This window comes from Crocodylus siamensis, chromosome 2, assembly GCF_052110815.1.
Source record: "Crocodylus siamensis isolate JL-2025a chromosome 2, ASM5211081v1, whole genome shotgun sequence".
Classification (NCBI taxonomy): Eukaryota; Metazoa; Chordata; order Crocodylia; family Crocodylidae; genus Crocodylus; species Crocodylus siamensis.
The window spans coordinates 294,334,150-294,355,978 of record NC_143396.1 but is presented as its reverse complement, the minus strand read 5'-3'; the positions used below and the strand labels follow the sequence as shown (position 1 = coordinate 294,355,978).

The 21,829-nt window shown below is 43.0% G+C and overlaps 1 protein-coding gene across 2 annotated transcripts in view; it reads right to left on the bottom strand.

The window, feature by feature from the left end:
- The window catches only part of KLHDC1 (kelch domain containing 1), a 56,693-nt gene that overhangs the window by 29,164 nt on the left and 5,700 nt on the right, over positions 1–21,829 (bottom strand). The window contains exons 1-7 of one of the 2 annotated variants that reach the window (XM_090034439.1): positions 19,299–19,773; positions 16,864–16,934; positions 15,549–15,666; positions 14,206–14,324; positions 13,125–13,203; positions 10,681–10,764; positions 7,831–7,914 (exon numbers count right to left, since the gene is read on the bottom strand). In XM_090034439.1, the coding sequence (XP_089890565.1) occupies positions 7,831–7,914; positions 10,681–10,764; positions 13,125–13,203; positions 14,206–14,324; positions 15,549–15,666; positions 16,864–16,934; positions 19,299–19,400 (657 nt within the window). In that variant the 5' untranslated portion in view covers positions 19,401–19,773. Of the gene's footprint in view, positions 1–7,830; positions 7,915–10,680; positions 10,765–13,124; positions 13,204–14,205; positions 14,325–15,548; positions 15,667–16,863; positions 16,935–19,298; positions 19,774–21,829 lie in introns of those variants that run through there. The other variant, XM_090034440.1, reaches the window with a different exon arrangement.

Here is a 21,829-nt window from a genome sequence, read left to right as displayed (position 1 = left end):
GGCAGAAAATCTTAAACACTTCTGACAAGGGCCCAAAAGTGGGCACGTCTAAGTGGGCACGTCTACATGTGCATTAATGAGCTTTTTACTAGTATTCATTAAATGTAGTACCACCAATACGAGGTACTAAATCAACGCAAATTAGGCTATACTAATGCATTAACGCACACATGTAGATGTGCCCAGTGTTCAGGACACGTAACAGAAAGTGTAGTTCCTGGTTGTAATCTTCAAATACAGTTTAAAGAAGCATAGCAACTCAAAGTATTCCTATGTCTGGATAACAAAGTTCCTCCAGAATATGCTTGCTAACTCCAGTGACTTGGAAATGGCTATCACTTGGACACTCATACTTTATTGTAAAAGTTGCAAAATATATTTTGCCCTTGCATTGACTGGATCCAGCTAGGCTGATTTAAATCAGGTACACACATACAGACATAAGATACTCTGCTTGTGGAATATTTTAATCAGGTTAAAAAAAACAAAGGTGGTATAAGCACAACTGAATATCTTCCTGCAACTGATCTCTCTCAGTTAATGCAGTTGGATTTATTTTTTCTTGATCTTGACACAAAATTTGGCAAGAGCAGATGCTTCTCAGAAAACAGACAGAGCTGTATAGCAGATGCCATCAGAAGGAATTAAAGAACCAGGACCTACTGAGGAAATCTGGGTCCTCCCATTCACTTACACTGTCTTGGAGAATGGTTGTGAACAGTAGTGCAACTGAGGGGGGCAACCAGCACAGCAGCCATGAAAGCCACTTTTGTTGAGGCGGGTGTTGCAGAAATAGCCACAATACTATGGCAACCAGCACTGCCCCAAGAACTGCACAGCAGCCCAGGGGGCTGAACTGCCTGGCTGTGAACAGAAAAACTGTAATTCTTTTGGCCACTACTGTAGCTACAGCTTTTTAATTTATACACAGAGACTATAAATTGGGGAACCGTTTGCCGTGGAGGGGAGGAGGAAGGGGGCTACAGGCGCAATGACAGGGAGGTAGTCAAATGAGAGATCTTAGGCTGTAGATGCCTTTATCCCAGATTGATCCTTTACTTTCTCAATCAGCTGGGTTGATATTTATCTCCTCCCTGTCAGTGTTTGTGAATACAGATTTCTTTCTTTCCTTCATTTTTCTGCTGGAACAAAGAGATTTATTATCATAGTCAGGCTGATTACCTAGTTCCTTCCTCCATTCTGATAAAAGTTATTATTCAGGTGTTGAAGCCCACTGATATCATGTTCTATTATTTAATTTTGGACAAAATCATTCCTTCAGTGAACTTCACTGGTGTTGATACTGGCATAGATTTTCTCAACCAACCTTCCCCAATTCCAAAATATGGTAACTTTTCTGTACCTTAACAAGACAATGGTACCAAGGGTTGAATACTCTGAGCTCAAGAAATTAACATGTTTCTGAAGATGTGTAATCTCACAACAGAATGTTATGGCCAGACATCTGTTCTTATCCAAGAAGTGAACTCTGAGAAATTTAACTAGAGCACAAATGACACTGCTCTTTGTGACCACTGGTTTCTGAATTTTCTCCTCTGATAGGTATAATCTGCTGTGGAGGTAGATACCTCTAAAGGTCCCCAGAAGTAATAATGACCGCATGGCATCAATCTGGTTCTTGACAGAGTTGACATACCATGTTTTTCCAGACTAAAATCTCACTGCAGTGCTTTTTCAGAAGCATGCTGTCATTTTAGCATAAGTATACATAAACTCTGTTGTGTCCAAGGAAAACGTAATGTTAACTAAAATTTTGGAAAACACTTTCAGGCAAACAGGCGCTATCTGTTGTAAGTGAAGTTGAACTATTCCTTCTGGGAAGTTCATATAATACATGGGTAGAGGTTACTTAGATCAAATACTAATATAATAAACATGGAAACAGCTGTTATGCTGGAATTTAGAATCCCCATTCTAAACTATGATTTTCAAAGGAGTCTGTTCAAGAGCTCCTGTTTAATCGTTCCTCTGGCTTAGATACTAGAAAGGGTATGGGGAAGCCTTCTTGTTCCTTGGTGAATCAACAACCCCAGATGGAAGCAAAACTATATTTCTATACTGTATTCATATTCTAGTCTTTCTTTTGCATGGAAGAAGTGGGGTATTTTAATACCCCAGTTATAGGTTACACTTGATCCCAAATGCATGCAGACTATATATCTGTCCTAAGATTCAGTCTTCTAATGCAGCACTGATAAAGCTCTTCAACATTTATTGCCATTTACTCCACCATTTAAGGAACCATATCACACAAACCCAGGCTATAATCAAGTGCTTGGCAAAATGCAGAGTATTTTCCTGAAACATCTCCTATGTTTCTTATACCACTTGGTGTATTCAGTCAGCTAGTGAGGTATCCTTACTATAATTCTTAGCTGGATCAGTGTGCCAAGATCAGTAATAAGGTCTGCATGTCCTTTTGAGCTAGAAGGCCTCCCCAGAGTTCATACTTATTTTAAAAGGGTTCCATGGCAGCTCCATTTATAGTGACCAAAGTGCCTGCTACTTGGGACACTTAAGAGTGACCAGTACCTGATTTTCCTTGGAACTGGTTTTCCACCATGGTCCCAGGCAGACCTGGTGCTGACACAGTTATAACTCACTGCTCTAACTGTGAATTTCAGGCTGAAAAATCTCAAAGAGGTTGCATCTCCCACAACAGCTACTATTAAAGAAATCTTTCTAAATGAAGGCTCCCACTCCAGAATAACTTCTGATCTTGAATGATAAGAGTAGGCAAAAGGGAATCTGACCATGCATGCACTGATCTTGCATACGATGAAGTCAGCAGATGCATAAAGGGCTGTTGAGATGACTTTGCTTTTGTTATTACAATATTCTTTAATTAAAGATTAAACATTTCATTGACCAGACATGAGAATTTCATTAATTTTTCAAAGCATAAATCATAGCAGATTTACCTGTGAGTGAACTAATGCCCCTTCTCTCTCACTTCCTCCAATTTCATTCTTAAGATGCTTCCTGGTAGAATAGAGTCCACATAATACTCCCAAGAGCAGTTTCAAATTATTCCTCCAAATAATACTGATTCTGAGGTTCTTCCTCTACCAGCTCTAGCCCCAAGTTGGGAAAAAGCTGCCCTTGTTCTTAGGAAAACGATTATAAGGATCATCTTCACACTTCTTGGACCTTTATTGTTCCTTGTAGAGCCTTTATCCTGCAAAGATTATTTTCTATCATGGCAAAATAGAAGAAAAGGAGAAAAAGAGAGTCCCTGTACAACTTGCTTTGCATTTTACTGGAGAAAATGAGGCTTAGAAGTTTCCTCCATGGAGGAATGACTACTGTGTCAAAAGCTGTAGTGTCCTTCACTCATGCCTTTACCTTTCCTTTTCCATTTCTTGGTTGTACAGTAACCTCACAAGGCCCAGTTACTGAGTGTATTCTCCCCTCCCCCTTATTCATAAGGCAGAGTGAATATTGATAATAGGATTTCATGGATGAAACAAAAATAGATCTGCTGCTGCATTATAGAAATAACTGCAGAGGTGGTTACACAGAAATAAGAGAAACAATTATATGCTCTTTTGAAATGGTCCCCAAGTGGGCTCCTTGAACTTTTCTTTTGCCTTAAGGAACCAGAAGCTGCCTGTGGACAGCCCAGGGATGAGGGGTTGGGAGCACCCTTTTTTGTATTTCTGATTCCCACAGTCTAACAAGCAGAGCTAAATAAGCAGCCATGTGGCAACGAACCCTATGAGCAAACAAGGCGGAGTCCCATATGAACTGACTCACACTGTTAAATGGAGCTGCAAAACAGTAATAAATAGTGGGGCCAAGAGGCCCCTTACTGCTTATTTGTTTTGTCATGGCTGGGTTGCTTTGCCTCTTACCCCCTCAAAGGGTTTTATGGAGTGAGAAGAAGGTGAGGCACAACTGATACTCAGTGAACAAGACTGCTTTAGCCCAAAAGGAATGGCACAGAAAAGCCATAGGACAGGTATGGTTCAATTAGCCCATAAAATGTAGTACAGGCAACCTCCAGCACGTGAGATTTGCTTGCCTGGGCATTGTTATAAGCCTTTCCAGTTGGTAGCTTCTCTATCCCTCTGGTTGTCTTCAAGGTGTTTCTGACAGATGATCATTCAGAAATGCTGTGCTGGAAATCGATGTCGCTAGCTGCCTTTGTGTCAGAAGGGCGTTTCCAGCAATTTTGCTACAAAATCGATATCCTCAGACTATGCAACAGTCACCAGATAATATTTAGAATCCAAAAATAAATAAATAAATAACAAGAATCTCCTTTTTCTGGATGTTTTGGTTTCTTTGCTCTTAGAAGAAAATCTGGTGAAACCTTCCTGCAACAACTCAAAGCAATTCAAACGGATTAGTCAGCTCCCACTCTAACCTAATTGGTAAGTCTGACTTCTGCCTCCTAGGAAATAAAGTGAGAGTAAGACATTTTGTAATGGATCTGGAGACTATCTGGAACAACACTGTGCTACAATATATAAATTCTCTCTCAAGTGAGAAGAATTGGGACAGCTGAAGTAGGTGCCATTTTAAGTTTAGTTTGCACGTTTTTAAAGCATGATAAAAATATCTGTTTCATTACACACGGTTATCTTAGTTTGCGGGTCCTTTTGGGGACCACTGCTTCCTTCTCTTTCAGACACACAAAAACTATACAAGCAGTCAGTGCCGTACTGCTAAAAGCTACTTCACTGATAGTCATACCAAGAGTGGGATGCAACTGTAATTGGAAGGGATTTACAACGCCCTACTCGCCAGCTGAACTTAATTCACCACAAAAGGCTCCAAGTTGCTTGGCAACAGAGAGGGGTAAAGTCTTAAGAAAAAAACAGAGTATCTGTAACAGAAATCAAATTTAAAAGATAGTAAACAGGACACATGAATTTAATTTGGTCTATTTATGTTATTTAAAAACTGTTATGTTTAATTTGTCATGTCTGATCCTACTTTCTTATATTCCTAGTTCATTCTGAGTTTTGTAGAAGCTAGGAAATATGCAGCTCAATACTGCTATGCACATAAGAGGTCCAGACATCATAAAAGGAAAAAAAATACTCTGGTAGAAAATTCATAGATCATAGGAAGTGATTAAGGGTATTTAATACCTTTCATCAGATGGTATTTCATTTGTTTATAAACCATTGGTAAAACAGGAAGCACTCTTGATAATTCATTGGGGAACATCCTGCTATCACCTTTTAGTGGCTCATTAATTTTGTAACTATTACTTAAAAGTTCTGTGTTCAACTACACTTATCTTCCTAAGGTAAGGTATACTGATTCTCATGACTCCTGGCCTAATAATACCCTTGAAACTGAAAGGACCAATTAGCACAGATAGCAACTGAGGCAGGCTAGGATGATTAACCACTATACCCACATGCTTGGCAATTCTCTGATTGCTAAAAGAGCCTCTGCCTTAGACTGTATTTGTAAACTCACAGGATGTTTTATCAAGTTAGAGGAGATGGATCAAAAAAATACAGGTTACTCTTGGAATATAGTTAGAAATGTTTTGATGGTTCTATGATCTCAGATCAGCTATGAAAAGTACAGTATGATCCTTATTCTCAAGATAAAATATTCCGTGGCCAGAGCCATGCCTAGCAGGGGCGAATTGGGGTGACCGTCATGGGCCTTGCACTTTGGGGGGGCCCCACGGTCAGTGCAGTATAGGTCACACCATGCCCGCCACTGCCAAGCACCACTGGCTCCAATGCCGAGTGCTGCCGGCGCCAGTCGCTCACTGCCACACCCTGCTTCCCCCCACCAAATTCTGCCGGCTCCGGCCACTCACCCCCCGCCCATCTCCCCCTGCATGAGCTGATATGCCCCAGGCCCCACACACCCCTCGGGATGGCTCTGTCCATGTCGTTTGAAAAGCAGAGTTGTCAACCATGATCTTCATTCATATTGGCATACTGGGTCAGACCAAAGGTTCACCTAGCTCAGTAACTCAATCTTTGGTAGTGACAAGTTACAGAGGCTTTAGAGGAAGAATAAAAGAAATGGTAGATATGGAGTGATCCACCATCACCTCCATACCTCCTGCCATGCTTTCCAAGGTACCATCAACCATAGCTCTGAGAATGTCCTAGGCCTGAGATCATATCCTTACTATATTTAATAGCTTCTTATGGACTTATCTTCCATAAATTGATCTAATCCTTTTTTGAATTCAGTTATACTGCTGGTCTCACTACCAAGTTTGGGCAATTTTTTGTTAGATATTTAGATGCATTGGGCTCAGATAATTAAGTATGTTGACGATAAAGACTGAGACCCAGAACCAATCTTGTTGGTCTATGTAGAGCAGGGGTGGGCAAAATGCAGCCTAAGGGCCAGATACAGCCCACCAGACAATTCTACCTGGCATGTGGGGCCCTAAAAAATTTAGAAAATTAATATTTATCTGGCTGCCTGTCACGTGGCCCTCGATGGTTTGCCAAAACTCAGTAAGTGGCCCTTCGCTCAAAATAACTGACCGCCCCTGACATAGGCAAGCACATCAGGACTGTCCTCTCTCTCTATGTTGCTAATGTCACATGCTGCACCATTCTATATTACTTGCAGTTACCTAAGGCCAGCAGCTTTATCTCCAAATCACAGGACCCTCTCTCACTCATATTTTCAGTGTGCCCAATTAGTGATTCCTTAGCTGACTTTCAGTGTTTCCTAACTGAGAACAGCTTAGTTTGGCGACTTTAATGTCTTTTAAAACAAAATCATTTGTATATAATATTATGTTTTTTAAGTATTTTCTCCAAATTGTAACTCTGCAATAGTGTCTGACTGCGTGTGAGAGTCAGAGAGAGATGTGGATAGTGCTATAAATTCCCTTGTTGTTTAGGAGAGATAGCATTAAAGAAAATTAAAACATTTGTTAAAATTTATCACCTGCTAACAAAGTCTTAATTAAAATATAAAAAATAAACAGTCTGACCATATAAAAGCCTTTAAAGTTGTTTTAATATGGAATATTAACAACCCACCATTTGCTTGAAGGTGACATCAAAAATCGTATTTTAAATATTTTTTTTATCATACTACCAGTGGTTTATTATGTTGAAATACCAGTGGTAATATAACATTTGCCTGGCTATATAGGTTTTTAAACAGTTTATGTATCCTTAAACTTTCTATAAAACATATGTATTGTCATATTTCTTAAAAGCCCATGGGTCCTGTATTCAACTGATAATGTGACTAACCACTGCTATCTGTAAAATGTTGATTGATTTGAGTTTCTCTTTGGTGTGACATTTACCCACCAGCTGAAAATAAAAACTTATGCAATAATAATCTGTTATGTGAATGTTTTATCTTGGGCTTGATAAAACAACTTTAGTTTTGTTAAACTACCCTAACATATGTTAAAAACATTGCTCTAAAAATGTTTGATTAGATTCTTCTCTGCACTTGCTAACCAATGTGCAAATAATTATGTAAAAATGGAAATCTCTTGACATTTAGCTACAGCTGTATGCCAAACATAATGCCAAACATTGTGCCAAAAAGGGCACCTCAGCTGGCCAATGTGGAGGCAGGTAACAAACAAATATCCACCCTCTTTTTATTTTGGAGGGAGATTTGTGCCTCTTTCATCTAGCCTGAATATGGGGAACAGATGTCTACTACCCTTTGTGGGGCACATGGAGGAAAAAAGGCATCTAGGGACACCTCTCACAAATATACTGATTTGAACCACAGACATTATGGGCTTTATTGGTGCTATGTAGATAAACTGCTATCAATAAGTAACTGCCAAACACATTACATTACTAAAAATTAATTATTCATTAAATAGGTACTAACCAGTACTCGTCCTCCAAAGATATAACCCTTATTTCCCAGCACAGCACATGTATGAGCTGCTCGAGGCTGAGGTGGCTCTCCACCCTGAAAGAAACGATGCAAAGACACTTGAAGATGTTGCCCTGTACAGTACCAGTTAAGGCTGCAATCAATCAGGTATAAATTGCAAAAAAGAGGACCGAAATATATACTTCATTTTCCAAAACATTTGCAAAATTTTTGGTGAAGGAACACCTTGAGAAGCTGAATACCTTCAAGTCAGCTGGCCCTGACAATCTGCACCCCAGGGTACTCAAGGAGCTGGCGAGCGTCATAGCCCAGCCCCTGGCACGGATCTTTGAAAACTCCTGGCGCTCTGGTGTAGTGCCCGAAGACTGGAAGAAGGCCAATGTGGTGCCGATCTTCAAGAAAGGGAGGAGAGTGGATCCGGCTAACTACAGGCCCATCAGCCTGACTTCTATCCTGGGGAAGATCCTAGAAAAGTTTATTAAGGAGGCCATCCTTGATGGACTGGCCCAGGCTAACATCCTAAGGGATAGCCAGCACGGGTTTGTTGCGGGTAGGTCTTGTTTGACCAATCTCATTTCCTTCTATAACCAGGTGACCTATCACCTGGACAAGGGAGAAGAGGTTGATGTCATATATCTTGACTTCAAAAAAGCTTTTGATCTGGTATCCCATGATCACCTCTTGGCCAAACTGCCCAGTTGTGGCCTTGGCTCCACCACGATCCGCTGGCTGGGAAATTGGCTCCGTGGTCGGACCCAGAGGGCTGTTATTGATGGCAGTCACTCATCGTGGTGCCCTGTGACCAGTGGGGTCCCTCAAGGCTCTGTCCTGGGACCCAAACTGTTCAACATCTTCATTAACGATGTGGACATTGGAGTCAGGAGTCGACTGGCCAAGTTTGCCAATGACACCAAACTTTGGGGCAAAGCATCCATGCCAGAAGATAGGCGGGTGATCCAGGCTGATCTGGACAAGCTCAGCAAATAGGCAGATGAGACCCTGATGGTGCTTAACACCGAAAAATGCAAGGTTCTCCACCTTGGGAGGAAAAACCTGCAGCACCCTTATAGGCTTGGCAGTGCTACGTTGGTTAGCATTACAGAAGAAAGAGACTTGGGGGTCATCATTGACCACAAGATGAACATGAGCCTGCAATGCAATGCTGCGGCTAATAGAGCGACCAAAACACTGGCTTGCATCCATAGATGCTTCTCGAGCAAATCCCGGGATGTCATTCTCCCCTTGTACTCGGCCTTAGTGAGGCCGCAGCTGGAGTACTGCGTCCAGTTTTGGGCTCCACAATTCAAAAAGAATGTGGAGAAGCTTGAGAGATTCCAGAGGAGAGCCACGCGCATGATCAGAGGTCAGGAAAACAGATCTTAAGATGATAGGCTGAGAGACACGGGACTCTTTAGCCTGGAAAAGCATAGGCTCAGGGGTGAGCTGATGGCCACCTATAAGTTTATCAGGGGTGACCACCAGGATCTGGGGGAACGTCTGTTCACCAGAGAGCCCCAAGGGACGACAAGGTCGAACGGTCACAAACTCCTGCAAGACCGTTTCAGGCTGGACATAAGGAAGAATTTCTTTCCTGTCCGAGCCCCCAAGGTCTGGAACAGTCTGCCAGCGGAGGTGGTTCAAGCACCTACATTGAACACCTTCAAGAGTAAATTGGATGCTTATCTTGCTGGGATCCTATGACCCCAGCTGACTTCCTGCCCTTTGGGCAGGGGGCTGAACTCGATCTCGATGTCTATGAAATCTAAGAAACATCCAAGATTCCATTTAGATTAAATGCTGCAAAAAAATGTTAACACTAAATTCCCATGCATTTTGGTGTTTACTTTGTTCTCTTTTGGCTTGATTTATCAATATAATACATTATTCCAGCTTACTGCCAGTGAAATTCCAGTGACTTGCTTGAATTTTCCCTCATTTAAGTCTGGTAGAGCACTGATGAATAAGTCTTGTGGGGGCCTGATTTTCTATGGTGCAAAGCATCATCTGACAGTTCAGAACTAGAAATTATATCCTTAACAGTTTTATGTAGTATCCGTTGATGGTACCATTGAGAGTTTGACCCATGTAAATAAGAAATAGAAATTGCAAGACTGGGCCTTACTTTTCAGACATACATTTCCTCCGACATCTAGTTTTATAAAAATGTTAGAACACCACACAAAAGCAACTTAAGCACTCCCAGAATTTTATAAGGCTCTATGCTATTGTATGATCCTAATGTTGATTTATATTAAAAAAATTACATTCCATTGTACCGTTCTTTGTACTGAGAGATTGTTCAAGGTAAAAAATGTTTTTATACACAGGATGTCAGGTACCTTTCTAATAGTCTGTGAGTAGCATCAGTTTGCTAGAGGCTTGCTAGAGAAGCTTTTGTAACACTAAACCTTTAATGAAATAAAAATATAAAATAGAGCAAGTGCAAATATACAGTACTCATTCTTCAGTGTATATATTCCCCCTATGCTAAACATAATGTTCCCTACATATACACGCCTGTACAAATAGACTCATATATATATATATTATTCAACCCCTCTTTGAATCTTTGCTATGCTATGTAGCACCTGTGGCAATAAGTCCCAGTCCAATTACTTTTTCATACGGGTATTTCCTTTTATCAGTTTAGCATCTGCCACCTTTTAGTAGAATGTTCCCTTGTTCTTATGTTGTAAGACAAGGAAAAGATAAAAGGACTTCAATATTATTAGCCTAAGGAATACTAACATTTTCCAAACTCTAAAGTCCAGTCATTGTTCAATATGTGGCAGAGTTACAAAACTATGTATAGTATGATTAAGCATTTACAAAAATACTCACTCTAATTGTTGGCTGAAACCAAGTTTGTGTGGTTGTATCAAAGACATGAACATCATTGTGCCATCCCCAGTATATTTGCCCTTCCTGAAACAGGAAAGTTAAATAAATTTTTAAAATATAATTTTAAATTTAAATCTCACACTTCCTGTGGTTTGTCAAAAAGTTTTGGGCATAAAAATGACAAGTTAAAAGAAAGTAAATGAATTATGAGGAAATTCTTCTTGGACTTCCAGAAGGCCTCCAACACAGTGTCCCACCCAGTTCTGGTGGGCAAGCTGAGGGACTGTGGCATTGATGAATGCACAGTCACCTGGGTAGCAAACTGTCTCCAGGGGTGCACCCAGAGGGTGGTGGTGGAGGGGTTGATGTCGACCTGGGAGGGTGTGGGCAGTGGAGTCCCCCAGGGCTCGGTCCTTGGACCGGTGCTGTTCAACATCTGGACGAGGGTGTGGAGAGCACCCTGTTCAAGTTCGCTGAAGACACCAAGCTGTGGGGTAAAGTGAATACACTGGCAGGCAGGGACTGCATCCAGGCAGACCTGGATAGGTTACAGAAGTGGGCGGATCTGAACAGGATGCGGTTCAACACGGACAAGTGCAGAGTGCTGCACCTGGGGAGAGGGAACCAGCATTATGGTTATAAGTTAGGGGCTGACACTCTCGGCAGCACAGAGGCAGAAAGAGATCTTGGAGTCATGATTGACTCCAGGATGAATATGAGTTGCCAATGTGACGAAGCAATAGGCAGAGCCAACCACACCCTGTCCTGCATCAACAGGGGTGGGGGGAAGAAGCCCAGTGGGGCTGGCTCCCAGGCAGGGGAGAAGCCCACAGTGTGGGTTTACCCTTTCCCCCCATTGGGCAACTGGTGCCTCCCAAGTCTGAGGGGGCACTTCTGCTGGCACTTCCAGTTTTGCTGTTGGTGTTTCCAGGGGGTGCACAGCTGATCTCAGGGAGTGCATGTGCTGGAGCAGAGAACGCAGCCCAGGGCTGTGAGTTAACTTGAAATAGAAAAGGATCTGAGAAAGAAGTTCCATAAACCGGTTTGATGTAAATAAGTTAAATCTGATATTACATCCATCCAAGTTTACTTTAAACCAGTTTCGGCCATTTTGAAAGCAGTTTAACTGCACTAAACTTCAGTTCTGTTACAGGTTTAAACCAGTTCCTGATCACTTAAGCCAGTTTGTGCATAGCTTCTGCCCCTAGCCTTAGCAGAATGTACTTAGTATAATCAAATTGTTTACTTGCTTGGTAAGACATTTTCTTGCAGGTTAATGCTAATATATGATTTAAGGCAGTGTTTCTCAGCTGGTGGGCTACAACCCAAAAGTGGGTCTCTTGGGACAACTGGAGCCAGTGGGTGTGCGTGCATCTACGAAGGCAGATGCATGTGGCCAGCATACAGTGAGGCTAGGTCATGGGAGCAGCCCCAGCCACTGAGCACAGATAAGTGTATGGGGAGCAGAGGATGGAAATCCGGGGGCTGTCTGGAAGGTGCGTGTGCGCAGGTGCTGAAGACGGTGGCCAGATGCAGGTCTGCAGAAGGGCAGGGGGACTGGCGAGAAGGTGCCTGACCTTTCAGCAGGGGAAGGAGGCAAGGGTGGTTCTTTGCAGCGGGGTGCTGCATGCCTGGATGCCTGGCATAGGGCCAGTGCCCATACACATAGGGCATTCACTACTCATGCTCCAGCCCAAGGGGGATGGGGTATCTGGAAGTCCTCTGGCACGGCTGGGCAGGCACAGGGGACTGTGGATTGGGAGTGAGGAGCACCATCATGGCCCAGAGGGGAATAAGGGGCTGTGGCTTGGGGGTGAGGGGCTCTGGCAAGGGACTTTGGGCTGGGCATTGGCAGCGCCAGTGGGGTGTGGATCAGGACAAGTTATCGATCTTGGCAAATGGGTCCCAGAATGAAAAAGGTTGAGAACCACTGATTTAAGGGACCTGTTCTTAATGCTCATCTAGCTCTTGTTAATAGTAGTAACAGTTGCTCACACACAAAGAGTCTGCTTATTCATGTTCCAATTAGGATACTGTAAGTCAGACATCTTAAAATAAAGATGCTTATTGTGTATAATTAAATAAGTGAAGATATTTGATTATATTTAAAGTTCCATATTCACATTCAAGGAAGTCAATGCTAGAATTTTCTTTAAATGAAAATTTCAGAATGGAATAAAATATCCCCCATTTTCTTTAATATTTGTGTCCCTTTATTTGGAAAATGCAGTCTTGTGTTCCTACAATATGTAGGAAAAACAACTGTGACTTCAATCTTAAATGGAAGATTAAATTCTAAATTAATATTGATGAAAATGCATAGTGACAAATTAAAGAGAAAGCAGAATCTCTCATACCAATTGGCTGCAGTGCAACAATTATTCTTCAATAATCAAAAGGAACTAACCATTCTAAAACAGTAACACATTTCACAGGTCTCTTACCCAAAATGCATCGTGAACATCAAAACAGTCACTCAGTTCATTGTGTTTCCTACATCCATAACCACCAAAATATATTAACCTGAAAGAACAAAAAAACTGAAGAACTCAATTTGTTTTAAATGAAAGTTCAGTTTAGTATTTTGATAAACTGCACCTTTTAATTCTTATTTCATTTAGAAATATGAATCAATTAACCTCCCCTTCATTAATCTGTAAACAAAGGAAAACATTTCATACTATATATATTGATGTTCTTGTTCCCTTTTAAGTTCTTTTGACCATCTTGCTCTCCTGTTTTTAAGTTATTCTGTTTTTCTTAGTGTAAACCACCCTGAGGCTTTGTTGGGAAGGGCAGCATATTAATTAATTAATTAGCACACTAATTTTATGATGCAGGTAGAGTCACCATACACATAAATGTGCCTGACACAAACCTGCAAAAGCAAGGGAATGAATTTTGAAACTGAAGTACAGTATTAAGAGACATCATGTTATTGTGTCACATCTTGAAAGCCATGGAATACAGAAATCAATTAAATGTTTATTCTGTTCTGTATACATTGTATATCATTTTTGTTTACAATGGTGTTCACAGAAAACTGCCTTTCATGCTTTTTATCGTTTTCCTAATGACCAATGCTACTTTCCTATCTAGACTCTTCCATGAAAATTATAGGATCTGAAGTAAAATGTTTACATATTTTAGTTCAATATATTTAAATAATTAAAGCTATATTTAAAAACCAGTTTTGCCAAGTAGCTCTTACAATGTAAGTATTGAGCCTTCGAAAAATGTACATATTAAATAAAAATATATACATAAATAATTTAAATCAATAAAGTAAAAATATCCAAGACTCTCAAAGCACTTCAAACGTTTAATTAATTAAACACCCCTCCAAAGTGAAGTTATAGGTACTATTATTCCAGTTCTACAGAAAATGGAGGTATAAGTGAAGAAATCTTTCCAAAGTCACATAGGCTGTCATAATCAGAACTACAGTCTCCTGAGTCCTAACCTTGTGTTACAGCACTTCTTCCCTTTGATTAATAGGTATTAAAAATATTATTGATATGTTACCTGTCCTTATACACCCAGCAGGAAAGCTTGTCACGTGGTGTAGGAGGTTGACCTTTAAAATTTGTAATTTTTTTCCACCTATAGGTTCCATTTTTTGTTCGCAAATTAACATAATATAGCTTAAAAGAAAAAATTAATATTTTCAGTATAAAGTAAATGATTTTGAAGAATCAAGCACAACTCATCAATAGCTGTGATGAAAAAGAGCAAAAGAAAATCATAATTATTCCTTAAAAAAAGTCAGCATGTAGTGACTAGGTTGAAAAGAGATTGATCTGCTGACTAAGCACAAGCAAAGTACAGCTAGAAGCAATGAAATCTTCCACATCTGAAGTCAGCTGAAACATGGATGTCAAACACAGGTCCCACAGGCCACATCTGTCCTGCAGAGCCTTGTCATCTGGCCCATGGGGCTCCCAGAGAAGTGCAGAATTTGGTGGTGGGGCAAGCTGGGGTGAGACCCCTTGCTGAAATCCAGAATAAGGAACACCACTGAGGATGTGTGCCAGAAGTGGTGGGGGTGAGCAAGAGCTGCATTCATCCCCATGGCTCCCAGATGTCACCTGCCTTGTTGCCAGAGGTGGGTCCACACCCAGTCTGCAAGGAGCTCTGTGGTCTAGAACTGACCCAGGAGGCCAACCAGTTTGACACCCATAAACTAAAGTTTTGCAACTGACTTCAACAAGGCCAGTATTTCACCCTTTGTTTCTAACAACCTGAAACGCTTCTGCCTGACCTAGTCTGGACTGTATAAACTAGGGGTTTGAAAATCAGTGCTTCTTGGAAATAAAGCATATGAACTTGTTTACTAATCTAAACTGGCACTGACACTAATGCTTCCACTCCATTAATAGACTAAAATAACTTATTTCCTATATTTCACTACTGATTAGCATTTAACAGTTGTCCACAATCATCAGGAAAACCAGCCATCCTATTAATATTGACTAATTATTAGCTGACCATCCAAAGAAATAACCAACAAGCCACTACAGAGAAAAGAAAAAGTGAAAATGTGAAATAAGCCTAATTATAGCGGCAAACTTATTTTTCCACTAGAAATAAGATTAGTCTAGGGAAATACTAGCAAGCTTTAAAAACTGAAATCTTAACATGTTGGCATTACCATAACCCTTTCAAAACTAGCAGCGAAGACAAAGGGAATTGTGCACAGGCTCAGAGACTACAGAATGAGATCCACAATTTAAAGTACACTCTAAAATAAAACCAAAACTTCAGCCTTAGATTTTCTCTGTTTAATTGTAAAGTGTTCTCTGCTTTGTTAGAAGTCTCTGTTATTAGTCATTCAATTACAATACACTCAGTATTAAAAAAAACATTACCCGATTACTGTATCCTTTATCATCAAATCCACCAAATATGTACAGCTTCCCATTAATGCAAGCTCCACAGCTTCCGGACATAGAGGTAGGTAACTCTCCTTCCATCAGGTGCATTGTCCTGCAAGTCAACAAATTCATTAAATCGTATAATTAGGTTCCTACATAACTGTTTAGGAAATGCAGGAGTGTAAGCAATACAACTAAGAAATTTCCTGGGTTATTGACGCCAATACCCTGCTATAAAAGGCAACTGTATCATGCAATACTAAATTTAAAAAGTTCAATTCGAAGACTTTTCTTCTCCGACTTTTCCTAATTAAAGTTTGTTCCATATTTTCAGTGATTTGATGGTCCTTCAAATGTCCAACTTAACTATATTTGTGCTTAGTTTATACTCATTTGCTCTTACTCAAACCTTGCCTTTTAGTTCTAATTAGATTGTGAGTTTTTTCAGGACAGTGACCAAGTGGGACTACATGATTATATAGTCCCACAGTTGCTGTAATACCTTTGGTGATATGTAATATCAAAAAGATCACTACAGTCAACTGTATTAGATTCAGGCTGTGTAGTGGAAAAACTATTTCTAATTAATCTTGTACATAAAATGATTAAGTATAAAGCATATTAAAAATATATTAAAGAATGTTATTAAGACTGCAAGGTCAAACACTCAACACTTAAGAAACACCACAGGATTAAGACTGCCTGTGCAACCTTAAAGGACTTTTTTTTGTGCCTATGCATTATGATCCAGTCTTTAATTACATTTTCACGTGCCATTTTTCCCACAGAATTTCTGCCTCATTTAGTACAAAGAATAGACAGAACTTAATTTATGGAATCACTGATTTCCTCATGGGGTTTTCTAATATTTAAATGTTCCTAAAATTGTAAGGTGATGAAGTGCACCATTTTACAGTGGGAAAATAAGGCACAGAGAGATTCAAGTAAAAATTATTCACTAATTTTGGGTGTCAAGTCTGACACAACTAGAACCTGGCTTTGCAGGATGCTTAGTATAACAGTGTTTGAATATTCAAGAACAGTTCCAGGAACTTCAGTTGCTGTTTTGAGTGCTTTGTACTTCTGCAAATCTGACCAAGTTAAGTACCCAGAAACTTAGAAGCACAAATTAGCAACCTGCCTACCTTTACACAGGTGCTCTATATTACAGATAGGGACAGAATACAAGTTTATAAAAACACAAAATAGGCCTAGTTTATGTAGCTGAAACAATAGTCTTTTTAACCATAAATAATAATAATCAGTCAAAGCAGCAGTTTGTAAATTAATAATAAAAAATGTGACTTACCATAATGCAGTGTCAATTTCATAGACCCAAAGTTCATCATTTGGTAAATATACTTCATTTTCTTCAATTGACTATAAAGAAAAAGGTAAGCAAAATACATTTCAGTTATGCTTCATAGACCATTACGGCTTATTACAAACTTGTAGCTTACAAAACACAGGGTATTCAATACCCCTGCCCTTTCAGCTCTGGGCAAAGATCTCAAAAGCAACATTAGGTCCTTGAAGAATGAACCCAGAAAAATGAGGGAGACCAGATTTGAAATTCCTGATAAAACCTCTGAGAGGAGGTTGCAGTCTTCCGAATTGCTGACAGTCATGGATCCGGGTTTTCCGATTGCCATGGAAAAATACAAATTTCCTCCTTAAAAAAGAGAAGAACACAGATTTTCCCCCTTTAAAGGAGGAAACCATGGAAAACTACGGATTTCCCTTTGCAGGCTGGCAGAATTCCAGCCTGCAAGGGGCTGCGTGGGGCTGAGAGGACAGAGGTGCAGGGGATGCTACATGCTGCATGCCCCCGTGCAAATATGCATGTGGCAGCCAGGAAGTGAAGAACAGCTGCCTCCAGGTAAATCTGTGGAGGCACATGCGCCTCCCCCATTGCATGGCTTGTGGACCCCCCCACCGCAACACCTGTACCCACACTCCACCTTCCTCATATACTGCAGGGCTGGCAGTGGGCGGCCGCAGGTTGGGACTGAGGGACACTGGCAGGGCCAGGGGACTGTGGGTCAGGAGTGAGAGGAACCTGCAGGGCTGGATGGGCTGTGACTTGAGAGTGAGCGGCAACAGCACAGGCCATATCACCTGTGCCCTTCCCCCACCCCCAGGGCTGCTCAATGCCACAAAGCGGCGGGGGGGGGTGGAAGACAGCTGCAGCTGGACCCACGTCCCAGTGAGCAAAGGGGGCAGGGGGAGCTGATTTTCCATGATAAAAGAAACAAAATCAAATGCCAAAATAAAGAGGTATTTAGAACTTATTTTATTACAAAGATTGAGGCACTGTTTGGCTTACACACACCCCACCACCACCACGACCCCCCGTATCCAGGAGCGGGAACAGGTGGACAGGGGCCAGGACCGTGGGCAGCGACACGTACAGGGAGTGGATCACGTCTCTGCCCTGAGGCCTGAACCCGCGCTGTCACTGCCTGTCCAGCTCCCGGGTGCCGCCCCCGTGCGCCCACAACTCTGTCCCATCCGCCCAGGGGAGTGTGCCCTGCCTGTGGTGGTCCCAGCTGACCTGCCTGTCCTGTTCAGCACTCAGCAGGTGCAGGGTGGACAGGCCCGGGGCAGACAGTATCAATTCACCCATTCCCACCCAAACAACTCACCAAAACGCCTAAAGTGGCCGTCCAGCCAAAAGAATTGCCGACCCCTGCTTTTGTCTCTCTATTCAAGGTAAGAGTGACACCATACTTGGGGTCAAGAAGTTTTTTCCCATGGTCAGATTGGCAGACTGCAGGGATTTTCTGCACGTCCTCGCCCCAGGATCTCAAGTGTATATTAACAACCTTGTACAACAGCAGGGCAGTGGCTGCTGTGCTCCCCCAGCTTTACCCATGACAGGTCGGGGTGTGACATCTTGTGCTGTATGGGGTGATGGTGTCATTTTGCTGAGGGGTTGATAGGGTGAACATTCGTCCGGTGTTATGGAGGACAGCCCGCTTTTCTGCTACAGGCAACCCGCACTTAACGGTGTTTCACTTAGCGCTATTTTGCTATAATGCTCATTTGAAATTGATATCCGATTTCACTTAGCGCTCAGCAAGTTTTATTATAACGCTTGCAGTCGCCATCTTGGGTCATCAAATACTTTCAGTTTCACTTAATGCTTTGTTTTTCAGGAACCAATTAAGAGCGCTAAGCGGTGGTTACCTGTACTCTGTCCTACTGAGAGGAAACCTAGACACCTTTATGTCCTCTATTTTCCTCCCACAAACTTCCCCCAGTCTGACACAAAGGTGCCCTGTTTTGTCTGGATAAGACAGCAGCAGAAAACCAGGCTGCCCTCCATAAAACGGGAGGAACGGCCACCCAGAAGTCAGACATTAGGTTTGCCCAGGCTGGTCTGCACAAGGCTATCCGGGCTTCTGCAGGCCCCGTCCGGCCCCGCTCCTCTTGGCAGGACCCCTCGGGGGGAGCCGGGAGGTATGCGCGCCAGAGGTGCGAGGTACAGTGTGTCAGTGGCGAGGATCTAGGAGACTGGACGTGAAGGGAGACACGCGACCCCGCATACGTGCGGAAGCCGGGAGTGGCCGTTAGGGCCGTTTCAGCCGCTGGGCCGCGAACGCGCAGCTAACGCGATTCGAAACGCCCGCGCGCAGCGCCCCTCCGCCAATCAGCGGACGAGGCGCGCGAAGCGGATCCCCCTCCCCCTCCGCGCCTCACACAGACCCCGCAGGGTGCCCTGCGGGGAGCTCGTGGCCTTACCACGTAGCCCCCCCACACGTAGAGACAGTGACCGTCCACCACAGCGCAGTGGCCGCTCCGCTCCTCGGCTACGCAGAATCTCTCGGGGGCCTCCGCCGCCATCTTGGGGGTGGGGATGGGCCCTGCCTCCGCGCTCGCGTCCCAGCAGCGCCTCCGCGGCCCGGGCAACTGCGGCGGACGGGAAGCGCGGAGGGTCCAAATGGTGGGACAGCCCGGCCCGGCGGCGCCGCGCGCGCGCACGTGGGGCTGGCGCGGGGCCCGCGGGCCTCTCCCGTTCCGGGGTGCCGCGGGGAGAGGGCGGGGCACCCCGCGTCGCCCCAGTATTCCTCACGGCTGGAGGGAGGCTCGGCTACCGCTTGCCAAGAGGGACTCGCGGCTGGCCACGGTGCCTTCGACCCCAGGAGGCTGAGGGCAGCCAGTGTCGTAGTCCCTCAGGGGGAGGCATGCTCCAGACCCTTGCTACGCGGTAGCTTAGCTCCCGCGGTGTTATGAGGCCACTGGCGACCGTCACAAAACTGCGCCAGCGGCGCTACTGTGCAGTAAGCGTTCAGATAGTGCTTCGTGGAGGAAGTACTCAACTATGCAGTACAGGCGACCCCGCTTAATGCTGTTTTGCTTGGCGCTATTTTGCGATAATGCTTATTTTAAATGGATACCTGATTTCACTTGGCGCTCAGCGAGTTTTGCTAGAACACTCACGGTCATCATTAAAAACAATTGCAGTTGCTGTCTCTGCTCATCAAATACTTCAGTTTCATTTCAGGCTTGGTTTTCAGGAACCAATTAAGAGCGCTAAGCAGGGGTTGCCTGTAACTACAGCACATCAGTGAACGTGTAGACCGGGAGTGGGCAAAATGTGGCCTGTGGGCCGGATGTGGCCTGCCAGGCTATACCATCTGGGCTGCAGGACCCCTAAAAAATTTAGAAAATTAATATTTATCTGCCCTGGGCTGCTCATCATGCAGTCCTCGTTAGCTTGCCAAAACTCAGTAGGCAGCCCTCGGCCTGAAGTAATTGCCTGACCTCGGTGTAGACGCACCACGTTGTGTTATCTCCAGACCTTACTTGTGTTTCTTAAGCCCCCTTTCAGCAGGCAAAGAGTTTGTTGGAGGGGATATAACTACTGCAGTGTGGCTAGGGCGCCCTGACAGCTGGTCAAAATGTCTTTGAAACTGACCAGGTGTTGCAACCACCTACTGAATGTGCCAGGGGCTTGTCCATGTGATGGCACTTCACTGTGTCTGAGCCAGACTGGAACTGCCCAGCCTGACGGCATGTTGACCACAATTTGTCCTGGCCTTTGTGTTCAGTGTCCTATCACCCAGTTTGGCTGGTCAGGCTTGTGGTCAAATGCAAGAGGAACTTGGGAAGTCCTTAAGTGGCTCAGACCCAGAGTCAATCTGTAGATTTCATAGACATTAGGGCTGGAAGGGACCTCGGGAGATCATAGAGTCCAGCCCCCTGCCCAAAGGGCAGGAAGTCAGCAACGTGGCTGAAATTTGGAAGGAAGGAGAACAAACAATCATAGAAAATTAGGCTTGGAAGGGACCTCAGGAGGTCATCTAAAATAGCAAGAGGGAAAAATCTGAAGGAGACACAAGGAAGTTTGTTAATCTGTGCACTACACATATGGTTAGAGTGTTGCTGCAGTTGGGTCACTTATGTAACCGGCTCTCTTCAGTCAAGATCCTGTTTAACTTTACAGGTATGAAGTCCTTTTCTTTTATGACCCAACATAAACATTGCAGCATGTGAAACATGGCAGCAAGAATCAGTCTAGTGAAGCCTACAGCAAGGAAGTGGGCATGATTAATAGGCTGATAAAACAATCCAAAAAAGGAAAAATACAGCATGGGGGACATGTACCACTGGGAATACCGGATTCCCAGCCAATGAAACTTGTCACAATTACAAAAGAGCTGACTATGGGGAATAATGATGAAAAAATTATGATCAAGCCTTTTACTATTTCACTGGAGGAGAAAAGGATGTTGTAAGGAATACTGATAAAATACTGGAACAGTTGATAATACGATGGTAGAAGGGTACTGGTTTCTAACCTGGAACCATAAGACATAAGAAAGAAGAGATACTTACATCACAGAGCTGAAGACTGCCATTCGTAAGTAATTTTGAGGACATTCAAGATTCGTAATTAAAACAATCATCTCAGCCAACATGATTATAGTGTAAAGGACAGAATTGCTGAGAGAAATGTTTCCAAATAACTAGGGTGTAGGTTGTAGCCTTGCAGGTCTAAGGATATAGGCAGACAGGGTTCTTTGGGTGAATCTGATATCTTTTATTAGACCAACTTAAAAAGCTGGAAAACAATTATTAAGCAAGCTTTTGGGTTCAAAAACCCTTCATCAGGCTAAGGAAGTTTCAGCAGTTGGTGGGTGCTCTTCCTGGATGGAATGAAAAGTACCAGCCCAGCCTCTGGCTTTTTAACTTTTCATTCCATCCAGGAAGAGCACCCACCAACTGCTGAAACTTCCTTAGCCTGATGAAGGGTTTTTGAACCCGAAAAC